We start from the raw sequence: 24,467 nt of genomic DNA, 5'->3' as shown, positions 1-24,467 counted from the left end.
CTCTGTAATGGTGGTGCTGCGGTTGGCTCTGTTATGGTGGTGCTGTGGTTGGCTCTGTTATGGTGGTGCTGTGGTTGGCTCTGTTATGGTGGTTGTGTGGTTGGCTCTGTTATGGTGGTACTGTGGTTGGCTCTGTTATGGTGGTGCTGTGGTTGGCTCTGTTATGGTGGTTGTGTGGTTGGCTCTCTTATGGTGGTACTGCGGTTGGCTCTGTTATGGTGGTGCTGTGGTTGGCTCTGTTATGGTGGTGCTGTGGTTGGCCCTGTTATGGTGGTGCTGTGGTTGGCTTTCTTATGGTGATGCTGGGGGGGAATCATCGGTTTAGATATAAACATTGCATCACTTTTCTTTATAGACTCATATATCAGCTTTTAGCATGAATAAAATGGTCCAATAGTGGGCACCATAAAGCCAAATATAATTATCACAGAGTTCTAAGATAAAGTTGTTCCCAGCTCTGTGCACCTGACTGAGACAGAATTATAATGTAAGTCTATGGTACCGTCTTGTGCACACAGAGAGCGCAGAGCTGTGTGCTTCTCCTTTTTGAGGCTGCCTCCGGATACCAAATCTCCTCAGTGGTGCAGGTTCCCCACAGCCTTAGGGTTTATTCACACGGCAGAATTTCCGCTTGTGGAATTCCACCTTTAATTAATGCCCAATAGACTTCTATTGAATTCTGCACTCCCATTCACACTTCTGAATTTCCCCTTGCGGAATTACGCAAGCGGAAATTCAGAAGTGTGAATGGGAGTGCAGAATCCCATATAAGTCTATTGGGCAATAATTTGAGGCGGAATTCTGCAAGCGGAAATTCTGCCGTGTGAATAGACCCTTACTTGTAGACTGACTGTCACCTAGTAATAAAGCCCCGTGACAAGCCGTTTTCAGCACCTGGGTTAGTCTGAAAACCTGGAGTGGCCAAGGAAAAGGATGAAAGGCCCCACTACCAAACCTGCCTTTCATCCCATAAAAATCCAAGCCAAGTCTCACAAGGGACTTAAAGGTGCACTCCTATCTTAAATGTTATCTCCTATAACATGTCTGATATGTCTAATTGCAAGGGTCCGGCCGCATGGGGACCCCCGCGATCTCTGCAGCCCCCCCCCCCCCCCATCATCCAGTGCACAAAGCAAACTCCGCTCTGTGCCGGATGACTAGCAAACACAACCGCCACGCCCCATCTATTCATGCGTACAAACTGTCACGCCCTCTCTTCTGATAGACATGAATGAAAAAAGGCTTCCGTGACCGTAACGCCGCAGTGCCGGCAAGGAGATCACGGGGGTGGGGGGGTTTGTGAGGTCGGACTCCCCGCGATCAGAAACGTTATCCAGTATCCTTTGGATAGGGGATAACATGTCTAGTGACAAAGTACCCCTTTAACTCATTCTGCATTTCCCATATCTCACCCAGCTTTCCCTGGATGAAATAACGCTTCCTGAAACTTGATATCCACATATGACAGGTACCTTGGAAAAATAGAGCAATCCCCGGCCACCATTCCTGTCACTGTTTCACACATGACTCTACGACATGTCAAAAGCTTTTTAAAGGGACAGGTACACTGTAAAGGCAATGGGAAAGCACCTTCCTAATCGCCACTTCTGCCACATATCCGACATTAAAGGGGTTATCCAGGAAAAAACTTTTTTAATATACCAACTGGCTCCAGAAAGTTAAACAGATTTGCAAATTTACTTCTATTAAAAAATCTTAAACCTTTCAGTACTTATGAGCTGCTGAAGTTGAGTTGTTCTTTTCTGTCTAAGTGCTCACGTGTCACGGGAACCGTCCAGTTTAGAAGCAAATCCCCATAGCAAACCTCTTCTACTCTGTGCAGTTCCCGAGACAAGCAGAGATGTCAGCAGAGAGCACTGTTGCCAGACAGAAAAGAACAACTCAACTTCAGCAGCTGATAATTATTGGAAGGATTAATATTTTTTTAATAGAAGTAATTTACAAATCTGTTTAATTTTCTGGAGCCAGTTGATATATAAAAAAAAAAAAAGTTTTTTTCCCTGGAATACACCTTTAATGTCCCAATTCTATGAAGGGGATGCAGGGGGTAGTAGTGGCACATGGGTCCTGCTGCCTGAGGGGGTCCAAAGGCACCTCTTACTCAAGTACAATATATTGCACGTGGTGGGTGGGGTGGGCTATTATAAGTTTGCATTGGGGCAAAAGTTCTTTTTTGCACTGTAATAAGCCCAAATGGGTGGACACATTAGACTGTGGACATTGCAGGTCTTCCGGGTTTCTGGGTTTTATATGTCAATTATTATTGTTTCCTATGGAGATAAGCAGCACCAGCCTTATCTAGGGGTCTCTTACCAATCATTTCCATTATGTGATTCCATAACCAATTTCTTTTTCACAGAAGATATTTTTTGTTCTAAAATTCTGAATCCTATTCCTATTGATTTTCAGATACGTAAAAATAAAGAAGAAATTGCTGCATTAAGCGCCAGTGTTATTGGAAGCAACCAGACTGTTACAAACCAAATCACTCAACTCAACACAAAGGTAATGTATGTGGCGGATGGCTGACTGTGGTATACCATCACTATCATGTATTCATGCCTTCATGTGATCTAATGAATGCATTCTTCCAAGAACTTTAAATGCAGTACCGCTTTTTACCATTTATTCTCCATAGAGAATTAGGCAATAGCGCCACCAGCTTTACTAGGGATCAAATTTAGCCAAAATAATGATCTTCACACCTTAAAGGAGTGTTCCAGAATTATTTTTATTTGAATGTGCTGCAAGGGTTGTGAATTTTGAGTACCGTACATACTCGAGTATAAGCCGAGTTTTTCAGCAAAATTTTTCGTGCTGAAAACGCCCCCCTCTGCTTATACTCGAGTGAACTCTCCACCTGTCAATCCCTTCTCAGTGGTCTTCAACCTGCGGAGCTCCAGATGTTGCAAAACTACAACTCCCAGCAGGCCCGGACAGCCATCGGCTGTCCGGGCATGCTGGGAGTAGTAGTTTTGAAACATCTGGAGGTCCACAGGTTGAAGACCACTGCGGCCTTCGTCATCATCCAGACCCCCCTTTAGTTTTCTACTCCCCTCCCCTCGGTGGGAAGGAAGGGTGAGCTGGTCCGGGCCATCTATGCTGCAGGGCCTGTCCATTTTCACAGGGAGGCCCTCTTCTCTGCTCCGGGCCCGGCCTAGTGACGTTGCCTTGACGACGACATACAGGGACGTTCTTGCGCAGCAGACGTATCTGCGCTTGAACGTCCCTGTGCGTCATCGTCAAGGCAACGTCACTAGGCCGGCGCCGGGCCCGGAGCGGAGAAGAGGGCCTCCCGGTGAAAATGGACAGGCCTCCCGGTGAAAATGAAAACTAAAGGGGGGGGCTGTCCGGGCATGCTGGGAGTTGTAGTTTTGCAACATCTGGAGGTCCGCAGGTTGAAGACCACTGGGGATTGACAGGCGGTGATGATGAAGGGGGATGATGACGGGGTGATAATGATGGGGGTGAAAATGACAGGGTGATGATGATGGGGGTGTTAATGACGGGGGTCTGGATGATGACAGGGGGGGATGATGACATGGGGGGGATGATGTATTTTCCACCCTAGGCTTATAGTTGAGTCAATATCTTTTCCTGGGTTTTTAGGGTGAAATTAGGGGCCTCGGCTTATATTCTGGTCGGCTTATACTCGAGTATATACGGTAGTTCATAATATAGGGGGAGATTTTTCAAAACCTGTACAGAGGAAAAGTTGACCAGTTGCCCATAGCAACCAATCAGATCGCTTCTTTGATTTTTAAAAAGGCCTCTGAAAAATATAATAAGCAATCTGATTGGTTGCTATGGGCAACTGGTCAATTTTTCCTCTACACAGGCTTTGATAAATCTTCCCCCATACTGTCTGTACTTGGGTTTGATGGCTGGTTTCACAATTCTTATGTGAACTTTTCCCCAGACATTCATTTTTAGCAGCATGCAAAATCTGTGTTTTCTCCCAGGGGGCCTTTCCCAGGTTTCAGTGCGGCCCGATACAGTGCATCCCTAGTAAAGTGTTAAAAGGAAGAATGTCTGCGCTTCAATGGATGGAGCGACTACTAGGTGGGAGGGAGATCATTCTCTACAGGAAATTGTAGTTTAAAGCACAGCAAAGCATGCAAGGGAGCCTAGCTGTGCAGCAATGGGCGGGGTGGCTGATGTGTGGGAGGAAGAAAAGTCACTTCCCACCTAGAAACAAGGGATCCTGGGAATTGTAGTTGAAGGTAGGGCACAGAAACCGGAAGTTCACACAATCAAGCCAGCAGTGTGATGGGGGACACAGGACACGACCACTTACCACCAACACAAGCACAGATAAGCATGTCCATTACTGGCTGACAGGTAATCAATAAAGTCACCTTATGTTGTATAAACCCTTCAAGTGCACAACAGTATTAGTTCTCTGTACAAGATCTCAGATAGGCAAAACTGTAATCTAGCAACCATAGAAGTTTAAGAAACCTTACTGTACCTCTATATCTTTAATTAGAGTGAACGGGGCTCAGCTGCAGTACCAGACAAGGCCACACATGGATGACTGTCACTCTGTCAGGTACTGCAGTGAAGGGGACACAACTGTGGCACCTGCATTCTGGTGATCTATATGGGGGTCTCAGGTTCTTCAGTCACACTTTAAGGATAGACCATATAATGTAATATTGAATACTTGAAAATTAATATAATTTGTGCAATGTCATGGGTTGTATTACAATAAGCCTGTTGTTTTATTACGCTCATATTGTTACCTGCTCATTTTTTTCTAGTTAATTGATATTGAAAACCGAGTTCTACAGCTGCAAGAGGTAAGATATGAAGTTAAATTGTATGTAACCTAACGAGATATATAACATTTACATGGCACATAATAAAATGAATGATCATCTTGAGTCCACTAGATGAAGAGCTTAGATCTTACAGGATAAGGGATAAGTGTCTGATCACAGGAGGTCAGACCACTGGGACCCCTCGCTATCTCCTGCCCGGCAACCCGACACTCCTCATGCAGAGGGCAAACACCACTCTGTGCATGGATCGGTGTCAACCACCGCACAAAGCGGTAGTCGACAAGACCCCTCCATGCACCTCTATGGAAGAGTGGGAGATACATGAATACAACACTCGCTTGATTGATGGGCCGCGTCATTGTTCCGCTCACTGAACAGACGGAGCAGAGCGATGACGTGGCCCGTCAATCAAGCGGAGGGGGCGTCGCTCCCGGCCGAAGAACGGGAGTAGATGAGAAGAGCTCCCCGCCCAGGTGACTACTTACGGCGGCAGCGGTGACTAGTTTATAACTTCATATCTTCACCATCCCCGCAGGCAGGAGCATCCCCTGAGAATGGTGAAAATAAAGATTTTACCCTATATAACGCTTTAACAACAACCTAAAAAAAGTCCTATGTACTGTGGTCTGAATAAAATTGGGGAAAACCCAAAGCAACCACTAAAAAAACCTATAAATACGCCACTGCAGCGTATAGGGTAAACCCACCAAGAGTAAAAGATGTATATAATAAAATAAATAAAAAATATATAAATCTGAAAAATCAATTACCATAGAATTATATAAATATAATTTTATTTTACAAAAAATACATATATCATACACAAGCAAGAAAAGTTAGTAATAATATATAGCTATATAGCATACATAAAATTAATAATCATGAGCGCAATTTGATAATGTGTATAATCATTTAAAAAATATATTTATATGTATATATATATGTAAATAAATAAGCTTAAAAATGCAAAGGATAGCAGGGACGGGAAAAAGGATGTAAAAAAGTTGTAATAAGGGAAGACGTAAATGTCGGGGTCAACTGATCACCAATGGATCATAAAAACACCTTTTGCTAAAAAATATATATATACGTGCAATGTGACACTCAATTTAAAACATAACAAAATGTATGTAACCTTAAAGATAAAGATATATAAGGTGCAATGTGCAACACAGAAATGTACGTGTATACTATAAATATAAGAAAAGGGAAAACAGTGCAGAAAACAAAAATTAAGGTGCTGGGAGTAAAGGTGTCAGAATGTAAATACTTGACCCCACATGTAAAAAAAGGAGAATGGGTTCCACGTCCCTGCGATCGCCTCCGGAGGCGATCGCAGGGACGTGGAACCCATTCTCCTTTTTTTACATGTGGGGTCAAGTATTTACATTCTGACACCTTTACTCCCAGCACCTTAATTTTTGTTTTCTGCACTGTTTTCCCTTTTCTTATATTTATAGTATACACGTACATTTCTGTGTTGCACATTGCACCTTATATATCTTTATCTTTAAGGTTACATACATTTTGTTATGTTTTAAATTGAGTGTCACATTGCACGTATATATATATTTTTTAGCAAAAGGTGTTTTTATGATCCATTGGTGATCAGTTGACCCCGACATTTACGTCTTCCCTTATTACAACTTTTTTACATCCTTTTTCCCGTCCCTGCTATCCTTTGCATTTTTAAGCTTATTTATTTACATATATATATACATATAAATATATTTTTTAAATGATTATACACATTATCAAATTGCGCTCATGATTATTAATTTTATGTATGCTATATAGCTATATATTATTACTAACTTTTCTTGCTTGTGTATGATATATGTATTTTTTGTAAAATAAAATTATATTTATATAATTCTATGGTAATTGATTTTTCAGATTTATATATTTTTTATTTATTTTATTATATACATCTTTTACTCTTGGTGGGTTTACCCTATACGCTGCAGTGGCGTATTTATAGGTTTTTTTTTTCCTATATAACGCTTTGCCAAGCGTTATATAGGGTAAAATCTGATGATTGGTTCCCTTTAAGTAGCCGAGTTCCCCTTTAAACACTATTAGAGATGGTCAATGTTGTGTATTTTTTTGGTTACTCCCGTTGGCAGCATCAGAGAAGCAAAGTTGATTTTTTACTTCTCTTTATTACAGAAAATTGACCGGAAGTTGTGTAATAGTTATCCATGCCAGAATTCTGGAACGTGCCTGAATCTCTTGGATTCCTTCTTCTGTCTGTGCACCAATAATTGGAAGGTAAAAAACCAAACCAATTCTCATTATAACCAATAACATTACACTTAGATCCACACAATCCACCATTATAGACTAGGGCAAGATGTATTATAATCCAAAACCCAAAGTACAATGTATTAATACAGCGTCTAGGAACATATAGCTGACCAACCCATGTAGCTGTCAGTTGTCAGTGCTGTACTTGGCATCGTAGGAAGTTATATAGAGAGTGAATAGAGTTCTCCATTCCTCCAGGGGACAAGGGACCTTCGTTCTCATGATTGGGTTTCCCAGATTCCAACCGATCAGCTTGTTATTGCCTATCCTGTAGATATCCAATAAATTATAAACTTCGGACAAGTTCAATGCCACATTCGGTCCTTTTGGCCAAAAGATCACATTGTACAATATCTGTACAACTAAAAGCAAGAGGCCAATGAGTCCATAGTATTGTTTGTCCGATTATCTCCCATTATCATTGTTGGTTGTTGGGTGTTCATTTTTGTTTGCGTGCAGTGTATGACCAGTGATGATAACCTACAGGGATGGAAGATGAATATATAACCGAAACGTCATGACTCTCTTTTCAAGTGGCTACATACATATTATGTACATTACCCTTCTGACATCTTATAAATCCCATGACTATTCCCTGAAAAACATGAACATCCAGCTAGGGGCAATTCCCATATATCTCTGTGTATAGTGTGACAAGGACATAGCATCTCATGAGCATCTGGTGTCCACCAGGGAATATCTGGTGACTTCATAAGTTGCGCCACCATCAATCATGAGAGAACTCTAAACAATAGACCATTCATATGAACCTTTCCTTAAGAGAAGAGACTCTCCTGCAAATGGGGTACAATTGCCATTAAAAGGATTGTCCAGTTTTGGGTAATTTTGAGTTATTAGAAGGGGATCCTTTGTTCAGGAGCTTTATATATTGGTCAGGGTAGATAATGGATAAAAAGAGTCTCTTTCATTCTGGAGGACCTGTCCTGTAAGTTAAAGGGGTATTCCAGCTTTATACATGATATCCACTTTCCAAAGGATGGGGGATAAGATGTATGATCGCAGGGGTCCCGCCAATCTCGGTGCAGCCCCTGGCATTCTGTGCCAGGCTCTGCCTCCAAGATGGGGACGTGACATCATAGCCATGCCCCTTTGAGCCACCACCCCCCTTTCATAGCCATGAATGGAGGGGCATGGCGTGACGTCACTTGGGGGCATAGTGGTGATGTCATATCCCCGTCTTGGAGGCAGTGCCTGGCGCAGAATGCCGGGGGCTGCACCGAGATCGCAGGGATCCCCAGCGGTGGGACCCCTGCGATCATACATCCTATGCCCTATCCTTTGGATAGGGGATAAGATGTATAAAGCTGGAATACCCCTTTAATGTAGCGGATATATAGACCCAAGCCTGCTCCGTATCCAACAGCTGACATTGATGGTCATTTAACTACCTAGATGCCACTTTCAATAGCAACTGTGGCATCTAGGTGGTTATAATCTACATGCAGAATACTTTCAGTGCCCAGTCACCCCCTGCAACACAACCATTGGGTGCTGCTTGGTTATCATGGCAGCCAGGGACCTTCTGAAGGCTTCCATGGTTGACTGTGATAGAAGCTTGACTACGTAATGCAGTGTACTGTCCAAGCAGCCAAGCAATTGAACAGTAAAGCAATGCAAAAAAAAAAGTAAAAATCCCCATAACAAAAACACACTTTTTCCCCATCTTTCATATAAAAATATCAATGACAAAAAAAATTTGCATAACTGGAGAACTGGTATCGCAATTTGTAGAAACACTCTATGTGTAGAAATATCTAAACCATTAAAATATATCAATATTTATCCTGCATATTGAACACCGTAAACGAAAAAAAAAACAATGCTTCCATTGGCATTTAGTGGTCATTCTAGAAAACATGGAATAAAAAGCAACCAAGAAGTTCCATCTAACTCAAAATGCTACCAATAAAAACCACAACTCAGTACAGAAAAAATATGGACTACAATCGTACTGCATAACTTCCGTAAAAAAAAAAAAACTTCCGAAACCATGAACGGAACATTCACCTGTATGGAGTATGCAGTCTGCCTCAGCGGTCTATGTAAATAGTGACTCCTGCGGGGTGCATGGACTAAAGGTGAAGTATCAATAAGTAATGCAACAAAAGAGTGTATGTGCACTCACCGCTCGGTACTTGTCACTGCGTTCCGTGGTCCGGGTCAGGGGTCGCTGAGTCTCAGCGTGGATGCATGGTGGTAGCGCTCAGAGGCAACGCCCAGGGCGTTGCCTCTGAGCGCTACCACCATGCGTCCACACTGAGACCCATCGAGCCGTGACCCGGACTCCGGAACGCAGTGACAAGTACCGAGCGGTGAGTGCACATACACTCTTTTGCTAAATCTCCCCCCAACGTGTTTTACACTGCGTGTTTCAGATTTGAAATATGCTGCGTATTTCTGTACTAGCAAAGTCTATGAGAGTAATAATAAACAGCCATAGACTTTGCTAGCACTGAAATACGCAGCATATTTTAGGGTGCGTTCACACGCTATTTGTTTTTGCGGGGGCGGGCTCTTCTCGGCTGTCCGCAGCAGATTTCCCACGGAGGAATTTACGCTGCGGAAAATTCGCCGCAAGCCCCATTGAAGTCAGTAGGGACTGCGACAGCGTAAATTCTGCCGCGAAAAATCTGCTACGGATAGCCGAGAAGAGCCCGCCCCCTGCAGAAACAAATAGCGTGTGAACGCACCCTGAGGCTGCGTATAAGCTACTTGTTAACCTACCCTTAAAGTATATAAAAACAAGCCTTCGTATGGCCCTTGTCAATAAAAAACTAAAATAACTATTGGGGGAGATTTATCAAAACTTGTGCAGAGGAGAAGTTGACCAGTTGCCCATAGCAACCAATCAGATCGCTTCTTTCATTTTTAACAAGGCCTCTGCAAAATGAAAGCAGTGATCTGATTGGTTGCTATGGGCAACGGGTCAACTTCTCCTCTGCACAAGTTTTGATAAATCTCCCCCATTGATCCTTAGAAAACGAAGAGGAAAAAGACAGAAAGGCAAAAATAAAAATAGTCCTGCTTACTAAGTTGTGATGTATGTAATCTGTATTGTTCCTGTATTATAAAGGGTTCCACGTGTGCTGAAGATGTGAATGAATGTCAGGTCTATGTTGGGACGGCGATGGGTTGTCAGAATGGCGCACTATGTGACAACACACCTGGAAGTTACAGGTAAAGAGTTCTGTAACTGTGATGTCCCAGTACGGTATATGCATCCCACAGTCCTATTAGCTTGAGTCCCTGCACGTCCCCAGGGATCACCTGCACTGTACCCCCATAATGTAATTAGTTGTACATTAAATGTAAAGGACCTTTGATATGGTCACATGGTTGTTAGTCACATGATAATGATTGTCACATGTTAAAGTCACATGTTTTGTTACCCAGAGAGCACCAGGTGACCAGATGACCCGCAGCTAGCCTATGGGCTCTTTGCACAGCCCCCTTTTATAAGGAAGGGAGGAGCTGCATTCTCTCTCTTTGATCATTCGTTGCTCTTAGATCCTGAGGTCAAGTCCAGTCCAGACGTCTCAGAGCCAGTGTTCAGCACATCTGGAGGTCTGAAGCCTAAATTACAGCCACAAGTCAAGTCATCTCTGTCTGCTGTCACTATCTTTGGTGGCTGTCCTAAAGTCTGTCAAAGTCACTGCAAGTCCCAGCAAGCCGCGAGGTCCCCTGTGTTACTGGTCACCTCTCTGGGATCCTGGCCAAGCTGTAAAGACTCTACCATCTGTCTACCTCACTAAAGCTACCATTAACCCTGACCTGGCCTTGGACTCTTATTTGCCCTGCCTAACTAGGACTAATGGTGCTACCGTTCGGGTGGTTCTCGGTTAAAACCACGGCCTGGCATCACGAACATTCAGGGGTTAGCACCACTTGTCACTTCCGGTCCCAGGCCCCGCTGATGACGTCCATCTGGCCGGCGGCCATTTTGGTGGAGACCAGTGTAAGAAGTGGTGCGGAGCCCACTGCCAAGAGGACAAAAGCAGGAAGTTCCCTGGGTGCAGCCATACTGGAGACTATGGTGGCTGCGTCCGGCTCCAGAGGTCCCGGTCAAGCACCCACTGCTCCGCAGACTCTGCAAACGCCAGCAATTATAAGAAGTAAGTCGCTAGTGCCGAAGGGTCCCTGTATACACCCTTTGGTGCCGAGTAGCATCCCTGAAAGGTTGCAGTGCCGAAGGGTCCCAGCCAGCCCTGACCAAGCCGTTGCAGCTACCCCTAAGCCTCTTAAAAGGTCTGTAACCCTCAGTTTGCCAAGGGGCTCAGTCATAAGAAAAAAATGTTGGACCAAGATTAAAGCAGACTTGGATGTAGAGACTCCTGATGGCTACCTTCTTCGTCTCTTAAACCAAAAAGACATCTTATGCCTAGCATCAACAAGTCTGGCAGATCCGCACCCAGAGGAGAGAAATCGCAACCAAAAAGGTGCAAACAAAAGACTTGAAGAAAGTTGTTCAACTGATCCCAGGCGGCATAGGCCAAGACATTGAAAAGGCTGAAATCTCAAAATGTAGTTTTTCTGAAAACCCGACCTGGCCCACTCTTGCAGTCACAGAGATCTGGCCAGGTCCACAGGCATCAACAGATGTACCCAGGCCTACTCCTGCTGTCGAGGTTGCACAACATGGGACAATAAAGCTCAGTTATTTTGCACCATATGCTGTTTGGGTGTGCTGCCACTTTTTTGGAGTATCTATCTATCTATCTATCTTTCTCATATCTATCTATCTATCTATCTATATCTCGTATCTATCTATCTATCTTTTTATCTCATATCTATCTATCTCATATCTATCTATCTTTCTCATATCTATCTATCTCATATCCATCTATCTCATATCTATTTATCTCATATTTCTCTATCCCATATCTATCTATCTCATATCTATCGATCTATCTCATATCTATCGATCTATCTCATATCTATCTATCTATCTATCTCATATCTATCTATCTCATATCTATCTATCTCGTATCTATCTATCTATCTTTTTATCTCATATCTATCTATCTCATATCTATCTATCTATCTCATATCTATCTATCTTTCTCATATCTATCGATCTATCTCATATCTATCTATCTATCTCATATTTCTCTATCTCATATCTATCGATCTATCTCATATCTATCGATCTATCTCATATCTATCTATCTATCTCATATCTATCTCATATCTATCTATCTATCTAGGTAGCAAGGAGGACTGCAGCACACCAAAATGGACGATGAAAGAACAAATCAACATTAATTACAATATCAATTATACAAGATCAAGTGAAAAAGAGCACAAATAATGCATATAACACTATATAAAAAACATAAGGTGAAGCAAGTAAAAGTTCAAGAGCCACCTCCTATTAAATGGCGGCAGGCGTGTATACAGTATACAGTATCCGGAGTAGAGTTCATATTTCATAATAGGGTGCATAAGTGTCTTCAAGTGTGCGGTGATTAATTCGCAGTTGGGCAGGGGGGACATACACTCACCAGTAGCCACAGAAGAACCCGCTCGGTACTGTATACAGGATAGCGTCTCACGTGTACCGGCGCTCCATGTTTGTGGGAGGGAATGAGAGCGGACCAATAGGAATGTAGATAGAGACATCAAAATGAATGAAAAGAGCCAATAGTGAGACGAGCAATCTGCTCATGCGCATTAGAGATCAATGAGGCATGTACGGCCATTGCTTGTATGGGCACACTGTTGCGAAAGCACGGATTGATGGCACGGCTACAGCGCATGTGTATAAGTCAGCGGACACTCCACATCATGCCAACTTTAAACGAATGCTTCAGGCCAATGCTGCTTTCCGTATTCTGCTTGGCATCCCGGACAGGGACAGGGGTTCACCCACATCTCTCCGGGGGCTCAATCTCCATGGCCAGATCGGGGTCGCATTCTGCTTCCTCGCATCATGGATCCAGAGAGCAGATAATCACTGTATCACAGCTGATAGGCCAAAATGCAAGGGTGTAGAAGCCGCATCAAAACCGCATTGAAGCCGCAGCTAGTGTGAATACTGGCCAACATGAAATTTGCAGAAATAAAGAAAATGAATGAAAAGAAACAACGTAGAATGATGGTCAGTTTCCATAAAGCCTCCCACAAAGAAAAATTGGATTGGGCACTGGAGAGGAGTTCCCACCGTAGTCCAATCTGCAAATAAAATTTTTTAAAATTAGAATTGCTTAAGGTTAGGCACATGTTTACAACATTATACAGTGACCCCTCGACCTACGATGGCCCCGACATATGATCATTTCAACATGCGATGGTCTCCCAGAGGCCATCGTATGTTGGAGGCAGCATCAACATACGATGCTTTTGTATGTCGGGGCCATCGCATAAACGGCTATCCGGCAGCGCAGACTGCTTCAGCTGCCACCGGATAGCCGTTTACGATGCCCCGTGTGGTCCGCTGACGATCACTTACCTGTCCTCGGGGCTCCGGCGCGTCCTCTTTGGGATCCCCTGCATCGTCGGTGCTCTCCATCGTCATCATCACGTCGCTGCGCACGCCGTCCCGTCATCCAATAGGAGCGGCGTGCGTAACAACGTGATGGCGACGACGGAGAGCGCGGATGCCGGGGAAGCAGAGGCCTTGCCGGAGCGTAGGGGACACCTCGGGGACGCGGCGACAGCGATGGACGGCGACATCCCGGGCAGCGGTGACGAGCGGTGACGGTCCGGAGCGGCGGGGACAGGTGAGTACAACTTCCTTTAACAGTGGTCTTCAACCTGCGGACCTCCAGATGTTGCAAAACTACCACACCCAGCATGCCCGGACAGCCAACATGCTGGGTGTTGTAGTTTTGCAACAACTGGAGGTCCGCAGGTTGTAGACCACTGTCCTATACTTTACATTGCACGGATCCCTTAACATACGATGGTTTCAACAAACGATGGTCCGTTTGGAACGGATTCCCATCGTATGTTGAGGGACCACTGTACATAGAGGAACAGTAGATGCACAAGTGTCATATCATCCCTAGTGTAACATTGAAGTCGACATTTAAACCATGGGGGCGCAACGTATTCAGTTCAAAGATCCAGCGAAGCTCACAGCGTTTAAGTAATGCCGTTCGGGCATGGGGATGTGATCAATAAGTGCGAACCTAAGATCACGTTCCCCATGGCCAAATTCTGTGAAGTGTCTCGATACTGGAAGATCTCATATCTATCTCTCTATCTCATATCTATCTATCTCATATCTATCTATCTATCTATCTATCTCATATCTATCTATCTCATATCTATCTATATATCTCATATTTATCTATCTATCTGTCTATCTCATATCTATCTATCTCATATCTATCTATCTATCTATCTATCTATCTCATATCTATCTCATATCTATCTATCTTATATCTATCTATTTATCTATCTATCTAATATCTATCTCATATTTATCTATCTATCTATCTATCTCATATCTATCTATCTATCTATCTCATATCTATCTATCTATCTATCTCATATCTATCTATCTATCTATCTCATGTCTATATCTATCTCATATCTATCTATCTATCTATCTCATATCTATCTATCTATCTCATATCTATCTATCTCATATCTATCTATCTCATATCTATCTATCTATCTCATATCTATCTATATATCTATCTCATATCTATCTATCTATCTATCTATCTCATATCTATCTATCTATCTTATATCTATCTATCTATCTATCTATCTCATATCTATCTATCTCATATTTATCTATCTATCTATCTGTCTATCTCATATCTATCTATCTCATATCTATCTATCTGTCTATCTCATATCTATCTATCTTATATCTATCTATTTATCTATCTATCTAATATCTATCTCATATTTATCTATCTATCTCATATCTATCTATCTATCTCATATCTATCTATCTCATGTCTATATCTATCTCATATCTATCTATCTATCTCATATCTATCTATCTATCTCATATCTATCTATCTATCTCATATCTATCTATCTATCTCATATCTATCTATCTTATATCTATCTTATATCTATCTATCTCATATTTATCTATCTATCTATCTATCTATCTATCTCATATTTATCTATCTATCTATCTATCTATCTGTCTATCTCATATCTATCTATCTCATATCTATCTATCTATCTGTCTATCTCATATCTATCTCATATCTATCTATCTTATATCTATCTATTTATCTATCTATCTTATATCTATCTCATATTTATCTATCTATCTATCTATCTATCTCATATCTATCTATCTATCTCATGTCTATATCTATCTCATATCTATCTATCTATCTCATATCTATCTATCTCATATCTATCTATCTATCTATCTATCTATCTCATATCTATCTATCTATCTATCTGTCTATCTCATATCTATCTATCTATCTGTCTATCTCATATCTATCTATCTATCTATCTATCTATCTGTCTATCTCATATCTATCTCATATCTATCTATCTTATATCTATCTATCTATCTATCTATCTATCTATCTATCTATCTAGCAACAGAAGAATGCAGCAGCACACTGCCAGCACAAGGCTATAGATGAAACATGAACATGCAGATAAAACATGGAGAGCTATACAGCTATGGTGTAATAGATGCAAATGTGAAACTATGAAATAGTGAGGCACTTAGCTCGCAAATTTGTCTCCGCCGGCGGTCAAATAGCTTGGACCGTCCCACCGCAATAAGGTGGCCTCCAAGCTATTTGACCGCCGGCGGAGACAAATTTGCGAGCTAAGTGCCTCACTATTTCATAGTTTCACATTTGCATCTATTACACCATAGCTGTATAGCTCTCCATGTTTTAACTGCATATTCATGTTTCACCTATATCCTTGTGCTGGCAGTGTGCTGCTGCATTCTTCTGTTGCTGTATATCTAGCCTAGTAGCGTGCACCTGTAGGCCAGGTCCATATAATAGTTTGGTATCAACTAAAGTGCTGGCTGACTTATTCTTTGTCTATCTCATATCTATCTCATATTTATCTATCTATCTATCTATCTCATATCTATCTATCTATCTATCCCATATCTATCTATCTACCTGTTCTCCCTAGATAGATTCCACACTGCTCTTTTGTTATGGAATTGATACAGAACTATGTTCACAAATTATTTAATTTCATTTTTTGAGAGAAGGTTACATTGTTATATATGCATGGAGATAGAACACGTATATGAATTAATGTCGGTGCTGCTTTACTATACCTTACAATCCTATCTCATCTTAATGTTGAACCTTCCCACAGATGCACCTGTACTGCGGAGTGGTATGGTCCACAGTGCACCTCCAAGTATGACGACTGTACGGCAGGATCTGCACAACTCTGCTTACATGGAACATGTATAGATATGGACAGAACAGAACAGAATAAGGTACATGGATTTATATTTGCAATCACATGGATATATAATGTAGGGGTATTCCCATCTGGGACATTTATGGCATTTTCATAGGATATGCCATAATGTCCTATAGAGGCCCCTCACACCACTGGGCCCTATAACCACCAAGCCGACTGTTCTACGCAGTTTGTGTAATTCTCATTGACTTTTATGTAGCATTATCTATTTGTCTCAGTCCGAGTTATGTAAACAGTGTGTATCAAATATATATATTTCTAAAAGTTATAGTTTTTGGTAATATTTTATATTGACATTGCAGCCCGAGTACAGCTGTGTGTGTGACCCAGGATGGACAAAGGCAAATGGAAGTTCTCCGTGTACAGAAGATATCGATGAATGTTCTCTTCCTAATTCCCCCTGCTCCCAGAATCCTCTAGTGCAGTGTTACAACACTCCAGGTTCCTTTACCTGCGGACCCTGCCCAACAGGTATTGTCAGCTCTATTATTTGAGAAAACTAGGAATACTGGGAACTTCATGAACACCCGAAAATATCAATCCTTTAGTTCAACTCTGATTGGATTATAGAAAGTTGGGTGGCAACTAGGGTTGACAACTGGCCGGTATTTTACCGATACAGCCGGTATTTTGGCCACCTTGCCGGCATTTTTATATTAAAAATCCCGGCAATGCAATGGCCGGTATTTATCCAACCAATCCTTCAACTCCCAGAATGTTGCACCTTATACTTTACCAGTGTTTCCCAACCAGAGCGCCTCCAGCTGCTGCAAAACTACAACTACCAGCATGCCCGGACAGCCAACGGCTGTCCGGGCATGCTGGGAGTTGTAGTTTTGCAACAGCTGGAGGCGCTCTGGTTGGAAAACACTGATCTATACTATATACTACTATATAGTCCAACATGCTGGGAGCTGTAGTTTTGCAACAGCTGGAGGCGCTCTGGTTGGAAAACACTGATCTATACTATATACTACTATATAGTCCAACATGCTGGGAGTTGTAGTTTTGCAACAGCTGGAGGCACCCCTGGTTGGGAAACACTGACCTATACTATATATACTACTATATAGTCCAAACATGCTGGGAGTTGTAGTTTTCATTTGGAGCAGCTGCTGAGCCACAGGCTGTATCAGGGCATGCTGGGAGTTGTAGTTTTGCAACAGCTGGAGGCACCCCTGGTTGGGAAACACTGACCTATACTATATATACTACTATATAGTCCAAACATGCTGGGAGTTGTAGTTTTCATTTGGAGCAGCTGCTGAGCCACAGGCTGTATCAGGGCATGCTGGGAGTTGTAGTTTTGCAACAGCTGGAGGCACCCATGCTTGGGAAACACTGACCTATACTATATACTACTATATAGTCCAACATGCTGGGAGTTGTAGTTTTGCAACAGCTGGAGGCACCCCTAGTTGGAAAACGCTGACCTATACTATATACTACTATATAGTCCAACATGCTGGCAGTTGTAGTTTTGCAACAGCTGGAGGCACCCCTGGTTGGGAAACACTGACCTATACTATATACTACTATATAGTGCAACATGCTGGCAGTTGTAGTTTTGCAACAGCTGGAGGCACCCATGCTTGGGAAACACTGACCTATACTATATACTACTATATAGTCCAACATGCTGGGAGTTGTAGTTTTGCAACAGCTGGAGGCACCCCTAGTTGGAAAACGCTGACCTATACTATATACTACTATATAGTCCAACATGCTGGCAGTTGTAGTTTTGCAACAGCTGGAGGCACCCATGGTTGGGAAACACTGGCCTATACTATATACTACTATATAGTGCAACATGCTGGGAGTTGTAGTTTTGCAACAGCTGAAGGCACCCATGGTTGGGAAACACTGGCCTATACTATATACTACTATACAGTCCAACATGCTGGGAGTTGTAGTTTTCATTTGGAGCAGCTGCTGAGCCACAGGCTGGATCAGGGCATGCTGGGAGTTGTAGTTTTGCAACAGCTGGAGGCACCCCTGGTTGGAAAACACTGACCTATACTATATACTACTACATAGTCCAACATGCTGCAACATGCTGGGAGTTGTAGTTTTCATTTGGGGCAGCTGCTGAGCCACAGGCTGGATCAGGGCATGCTGGGAGTTGTAGTTTTGCAACAGCTGGAGGCACCCCTGGTTGGAAAACACTGACCTATACTATATACTACTACATAGTCCAACATGCTGCAACATGCTGGGAGTTGTAGTTTTCATTTGGGGCAGCTGCTGAGCCAAAGGCTGTATCAGGGCATGCTGGGAGTTGTAGTTTTGCAACAGCTGGAGGCACCCCTGGTTGGGAAACACTGACCTATACTATATACTACTATATAGTCCAACATGCTGGGAGTTGTAGTTTTCGCTTGGGACAGCTGCTGAGCCACAGGCTGTATCAGAGCATGCTGGGAGTTGTAGTTAGTAACTAACTGCAACTCCAAAATTGAATTAAAAAAAAAGTCACATCAAAACAAAAATGCTACTGTTAAAACTACAGATCGGGGCGCAAAAAATTAGCCCATATACAGGTCTGTAAAAATTGAAAAAAAAAAAGTTATAGGGGTCAGAACAAGACACAATTTCCCCCGCATGTGTATTAGGACAACCTCAGCTGACCACCCTGAACTGTGCAGCAGAGGTTGTTTTACCTATGAAGACATGGGCATCTAATGGGGTCTTCCAGTTGCTGCCTTTATCTCTTTAGAAACCCCCAGTGATCAGCTAAAGTGTTTATTCAGCTAGAAAAAGATAAAGTATACTTCAAGGAAGAAGCACCCCTAATGTCAAAACGAAAAATGTTGTTCTCTCATGGTCTATGCCTTCTTAAAAGGGTACTCTGCTGCTCGGCGCTGGGAACAAAATGTTTTGAACACTCGTGACATTACGGCCCCGCCTCCTTGTTACATCCCATTCCGCCCCTCAATGTAAGTCTATGGGAGGGGGCGTGGCAGCTGCCACGCCCCCTCCCATAGACTTACATTGAGGGGCGGGGCGTGACAGCATGAGGAGGCGGGGCGCAACGCCCCGAGCCTCGGGCACCGTCTCTAAGCGCTTGGAACATTTTGTTCCGAATGCTGAGTACTCCTTTAAGTCTTCATATGAGATAGGAAAACACTTTAAGGAGCTACTCTATGAGAGACATATGTGGTGAGCCACGGTGAATGGCAGGACCACGGGGTGTAGTGGTGTAGGTGGATGGGGCAGATGGTATTAACCCCAGGGGCAAGGTGTTATTAACCCCTAATGTTCGTGACGCCAGAGTGGTTTTTGGGTATTGGAAACCAGCCAAACAATATCTCCGCTATCCCAATGGCTAGGCAGTGAAATGAGAGTCCACGACCAGGTTATGGTTTAACGGAGGCTTTACTGGGGTCAGACAGTTGTTATAGTCTCTACAGCTCGGCCAGAATCCCAGAGAGGTGGCCCGGAACACAGAAGGACCTCGCAGCTTGGTGGGACCAATTATACTTGTAACAGGCTGTAGATTCTTGACTCTAGGCTTGACTAGACTGTAGGTAGTGACAGCAGACATAGACTTGACTTACTGGAAGTGACGGTAGATTTGAGGCCTTCCAGGTAGCTGGACACTAGCACTGAGACATCTGGTCTCTCTTTTCCTCAGAAGCAATGAGGCAGATTGCAGCACCTCCCTTCCTTATAAAGCGGGGGGGGGCTGTACTAGAAGCCAATAGGTCAAGCTGCAGGTCATGTGCTAATCTGGTGCTCTCTGGGTAACATGTGATAAGATCATGTGAACATATCATGTGACCTCCACAGGTCCTTAACGCCTTATATACAATATATATATAACTTTATACTGACTGTACATATAGTACATAACCTTGTAGTGTCGTTATGGGGGGGGGGAGACACTGCAGGAGAGCCCCCAGGGCACTGAGGGACTCAACCTGACAGGGCCTAAGCTTATTGTACAGGATTACATCCTGTACTGGGACATCACACATAGTATGAGCTCAGGCACTATAGCAGTGGTGTAACACTCCTCTGAGTATTTTACTACTTTTATATATCATGCCAGATTTATCATTGCAAGGTGTTTAGGTTTTTTCTTAATTGTTCTTGTAGGATGGCAAGGAAATGGATACAGTTGTCAAGATGTTGATGAGTGTCAGGAAAACAATGGCGGATGTAGTTTGGCTCCACTGGTAAAATGTATGAACACTATGGGCTCCTATCATTGTGGCCCCTGTCCTCCAGGTATGTTACTATTTTATATTGTACACTTAATATGCTTTAGAATATTATGTACTAAGAGTGTTACATTATAACCTAACCAGGCTATAAAGGGGACGGACGAACATGTGATCAGGTAGATGCCTGCTCTGTCAATAATGGAGGCTGCCACCCGTTGGCTTCTTGTGCTCCAAGAGAAGGTAATCTTACCATATAACTATACTACTGTTATTACCATTAATACTATAATACTATATTACCATTATTACTATATTACCATTATTACTATATTACCATTATTACCATGTTACCATTATTACTATATTACCGTTATTACTATATTACCATTATTACTATATTACCATTATTACTATATTACCATTATTACCATATTACCATTATTACTATATTACCGTTATTACTATATTACCATTATTACTATATTACCATTATTACTATATTACCATTATTACCATATTACCATTATTACTATATTACCGTTATTACTATATTACCATTATTACTATATTACCATTATTACCATATTACCATTATTACTATATTACCGTTATTACTATATTACCATTATTACTATATTACCATTATTACCATATTACCATTATTACTATATTACCATTATTACTATATTACCATTATTACCATATTACCATTATTACTATATTACCGTTATTACTATATTACCATTATTACTATATTACCATATTACCGTTATTACTATATTACCATTATTACTATATTACCATTATTACCATATTACCATTATTACTATATTACCATTATTACCATATTACCGTTATTACCATATTACCATTATTACTATATTATCATTATTACCATATTACCATTATTACCATATTACCATATTACCATTAATACTATATTACCATTATTACCATTATTACTATATTACCATTATTACCATATTACCATTATTACTATATTACCATTATTACTATATTACCATTATTACTATATTACCGTTATTACTATATTACCATTATTACCATATTACCATTATTACCATATTACCATTATTACTATATTACCATTATTACTATATTACCGTTATTACCATATTATCGTTATTACCATTATTACCATATTACCATTATTACTATATTACCATTATTACTATATTACCGTTATTACCATATTACCGTTATTACTATATTACCATTATTACTATATTACCATTATTACTATATTACCATTATTACCATATTACCATTATTACTATATTACCATTATTACCATATTACCATTATTACTATATTACCGTTATTACCATATTACCATTATTACTATATTACCGTTATTACTATATTACCATTATTACCATATTACCATTATTACTATATTACCGTTATTACTATATTACCATTATTACTATATTACCGTTATTACTATATTACCATTATTACCATTATTACCGTTATTACTATATTACCATTATTACTATATTACCATTATTACCATATTACCATTATTACCATATTACCGTTATTACTATATTACCATTATTACTATATTACCATTATTACCATATTACCATTATTACTATATTACCGTTATTACTATATTACCATTATTACTATATTACCATATTACCGTTATTACTATATTACCATTATTACTATATTACCATTATTACCATATTACCGTTATTACTATATTACCATTATTACTATATTACCGTTATTACTATATTACCATTATTACTATATTACCATTATTACCATATTACCATTATTACTATATTACCATTATTACTATATTACCATTATTACCATATTACCATTATTACTATATTACCGTTATTACTATATTACCATTATTACTATATTACCATATTACCGTTATTACTATATTACCATTATTACTATATTACCATTATTACCATATTACCATTATTACTATATTACCATTATTACCATATTACCGTTATTACCATATTACCATTATTACTATATTATCATTATTACCATATTACCATTATTACCATATTACCATATTACCATTAATACTATATTACCATTATTACCATTATTACTATATTACCATTATTACCATATTACCATTATTACTATATTACCATTATTACTATATTACCATTATTACTATATTACCGTTATTACTATATTACCATTATTACCATATTACCATTATTACCATATTACCATTATTACTATATTACCATTATTACTATATTACCGTTATTACCATATTATCGTTATTACCATTATTACCATATTACCATTATTACTATATTACCATTATTACTATATTACCGTTATTACCATATTACCGTTATTACTATATTACCATTATTACTATATTACCATTATTACTATATTACCATTATTACCATATTACCATTATTACTATATTACCATTATTACCATATTACCATTATTACTATATTACCATTATTACCATATTACCATTATTACTATATTACCGTTATTACTATATTACCATTATTACCATATTACCATTATTACTATATTACCGTTATTACTATATTACCATTATTACTATATTACCGTTATTACTATATTACCATTATTACCATTATTACCGTTATTACTATATTACCATTATTACTATATTACCATTATTACCATATTACCATTATTACCATATTACCGTTATTACTATATTACCATTATTACTATATTACCATTATTACTATATTACCGTTATTACTATATTACCATTATTACTATATTACTGTTATTACTATATTACCGTTATTACTATATTACCATTATTACTATATTATCATTTTTACCATATTGCGATTATTACCATATTACCATTATTACTATATTACCGTTATTACTATATTACCGTTATTACTATATTACCATTATTACTATACTACCGTTATTACCATATTACGTTATTACTATATTACCATTATTACTATATTACCGTTATTACTATATTACCATTATTACCATATTAGCATTGTTACCATTATTACCATATTACCATTATTACTATATTACCATTATTACTATATTACCATTATTACCATAATTACTATATTAACGTTATTACTATATTACCATTATTACCATATTACCTTTATTACTATATTACCATTATTACCGTTATTACTATATTACCATTATAACTATATTACCTTTATTACTATATTACCATTATTACCATATTACCATTATTACCATATTACCATTATTACCATATTACCTTTATTACTATATTACCATTATTACCGTTATTACTATATTACCATTATTACTATTTTACCATTATTACTATATTACCATTATTACCATATTACCATTATTACTATATTACCATTATTACCATATTACCATTATTACCATTATTACTATATTACCATTATTACCATTATTACTATATTAACGTTATTACTATATTACCGTTATTACTATATTACCATTATTACCATTATTACTATATTAACGTTATTACTATATTACCATTATTATTATATTACCATTATTACCATATTACCATTATTACTATATTACCATTATTACCATTACTACTATATTAACGTTATTACTATATTACCATTATTACCATATTACCATTATTACCATATTACCGTTATTACTATATTACCATTATTACTATATTACCATTATTGCTATATTACCGTTATTACCATTATTACTATATTACCGTTATTACTATATTACCATTATTACTATATTACCATTA

At 39.7% G+C, this 24,467-nt stretch overlaps 1 protein-coding gene across 1 annotated transcript in view; it reads left to right on the top strand.

The window, feature by feature from the left end:
* CUBN (cubilin) overlaps positions 1-24,467 on the top strand; it is a 219,464-nt gene that overhangs the window by 4,859 nt on the left and 190,138 nt on the right. The window contains 8 exon segments of the mRNA XM_056519174.1: positions 2,431-2,526; positions 4,785-4,823; positions 6,975-7,076; positions 10,207-10,310; positions 16,410-16,536; positions 16,826-16,994; positions 20,622-20,753; positions 20,834-20,929. Of these exon segments, the coding sequence (XP_056375149.1) occupies positions 2,431-2,526; positions 4,785-4,823; positions 6,975-7,076; positions 10,207-10,310; positions 16,410-16,536; positions 16,826-16,994; positions 20,622-20,753; positions 20,834-20,929 (865 nt within the window).

This window comes from Hyla sarda, chromosome 5, assembly GCF_029499605.1.
Source record: "Hyla sarda isolate aHylSar1 chromosome 5, aHylSar1.hap1, whole genome shotgun sequence".
Lineage (NCBI taxonomy): Eukaryota > Metazoa > Chordata > Amphibia > Anura > Hylidae > Hyla > Hyla sarda.
Note: the sequence above shows the minus strand (reverse complement) of the source record. Positions and strands in the feature narration are given on the sequence as shown.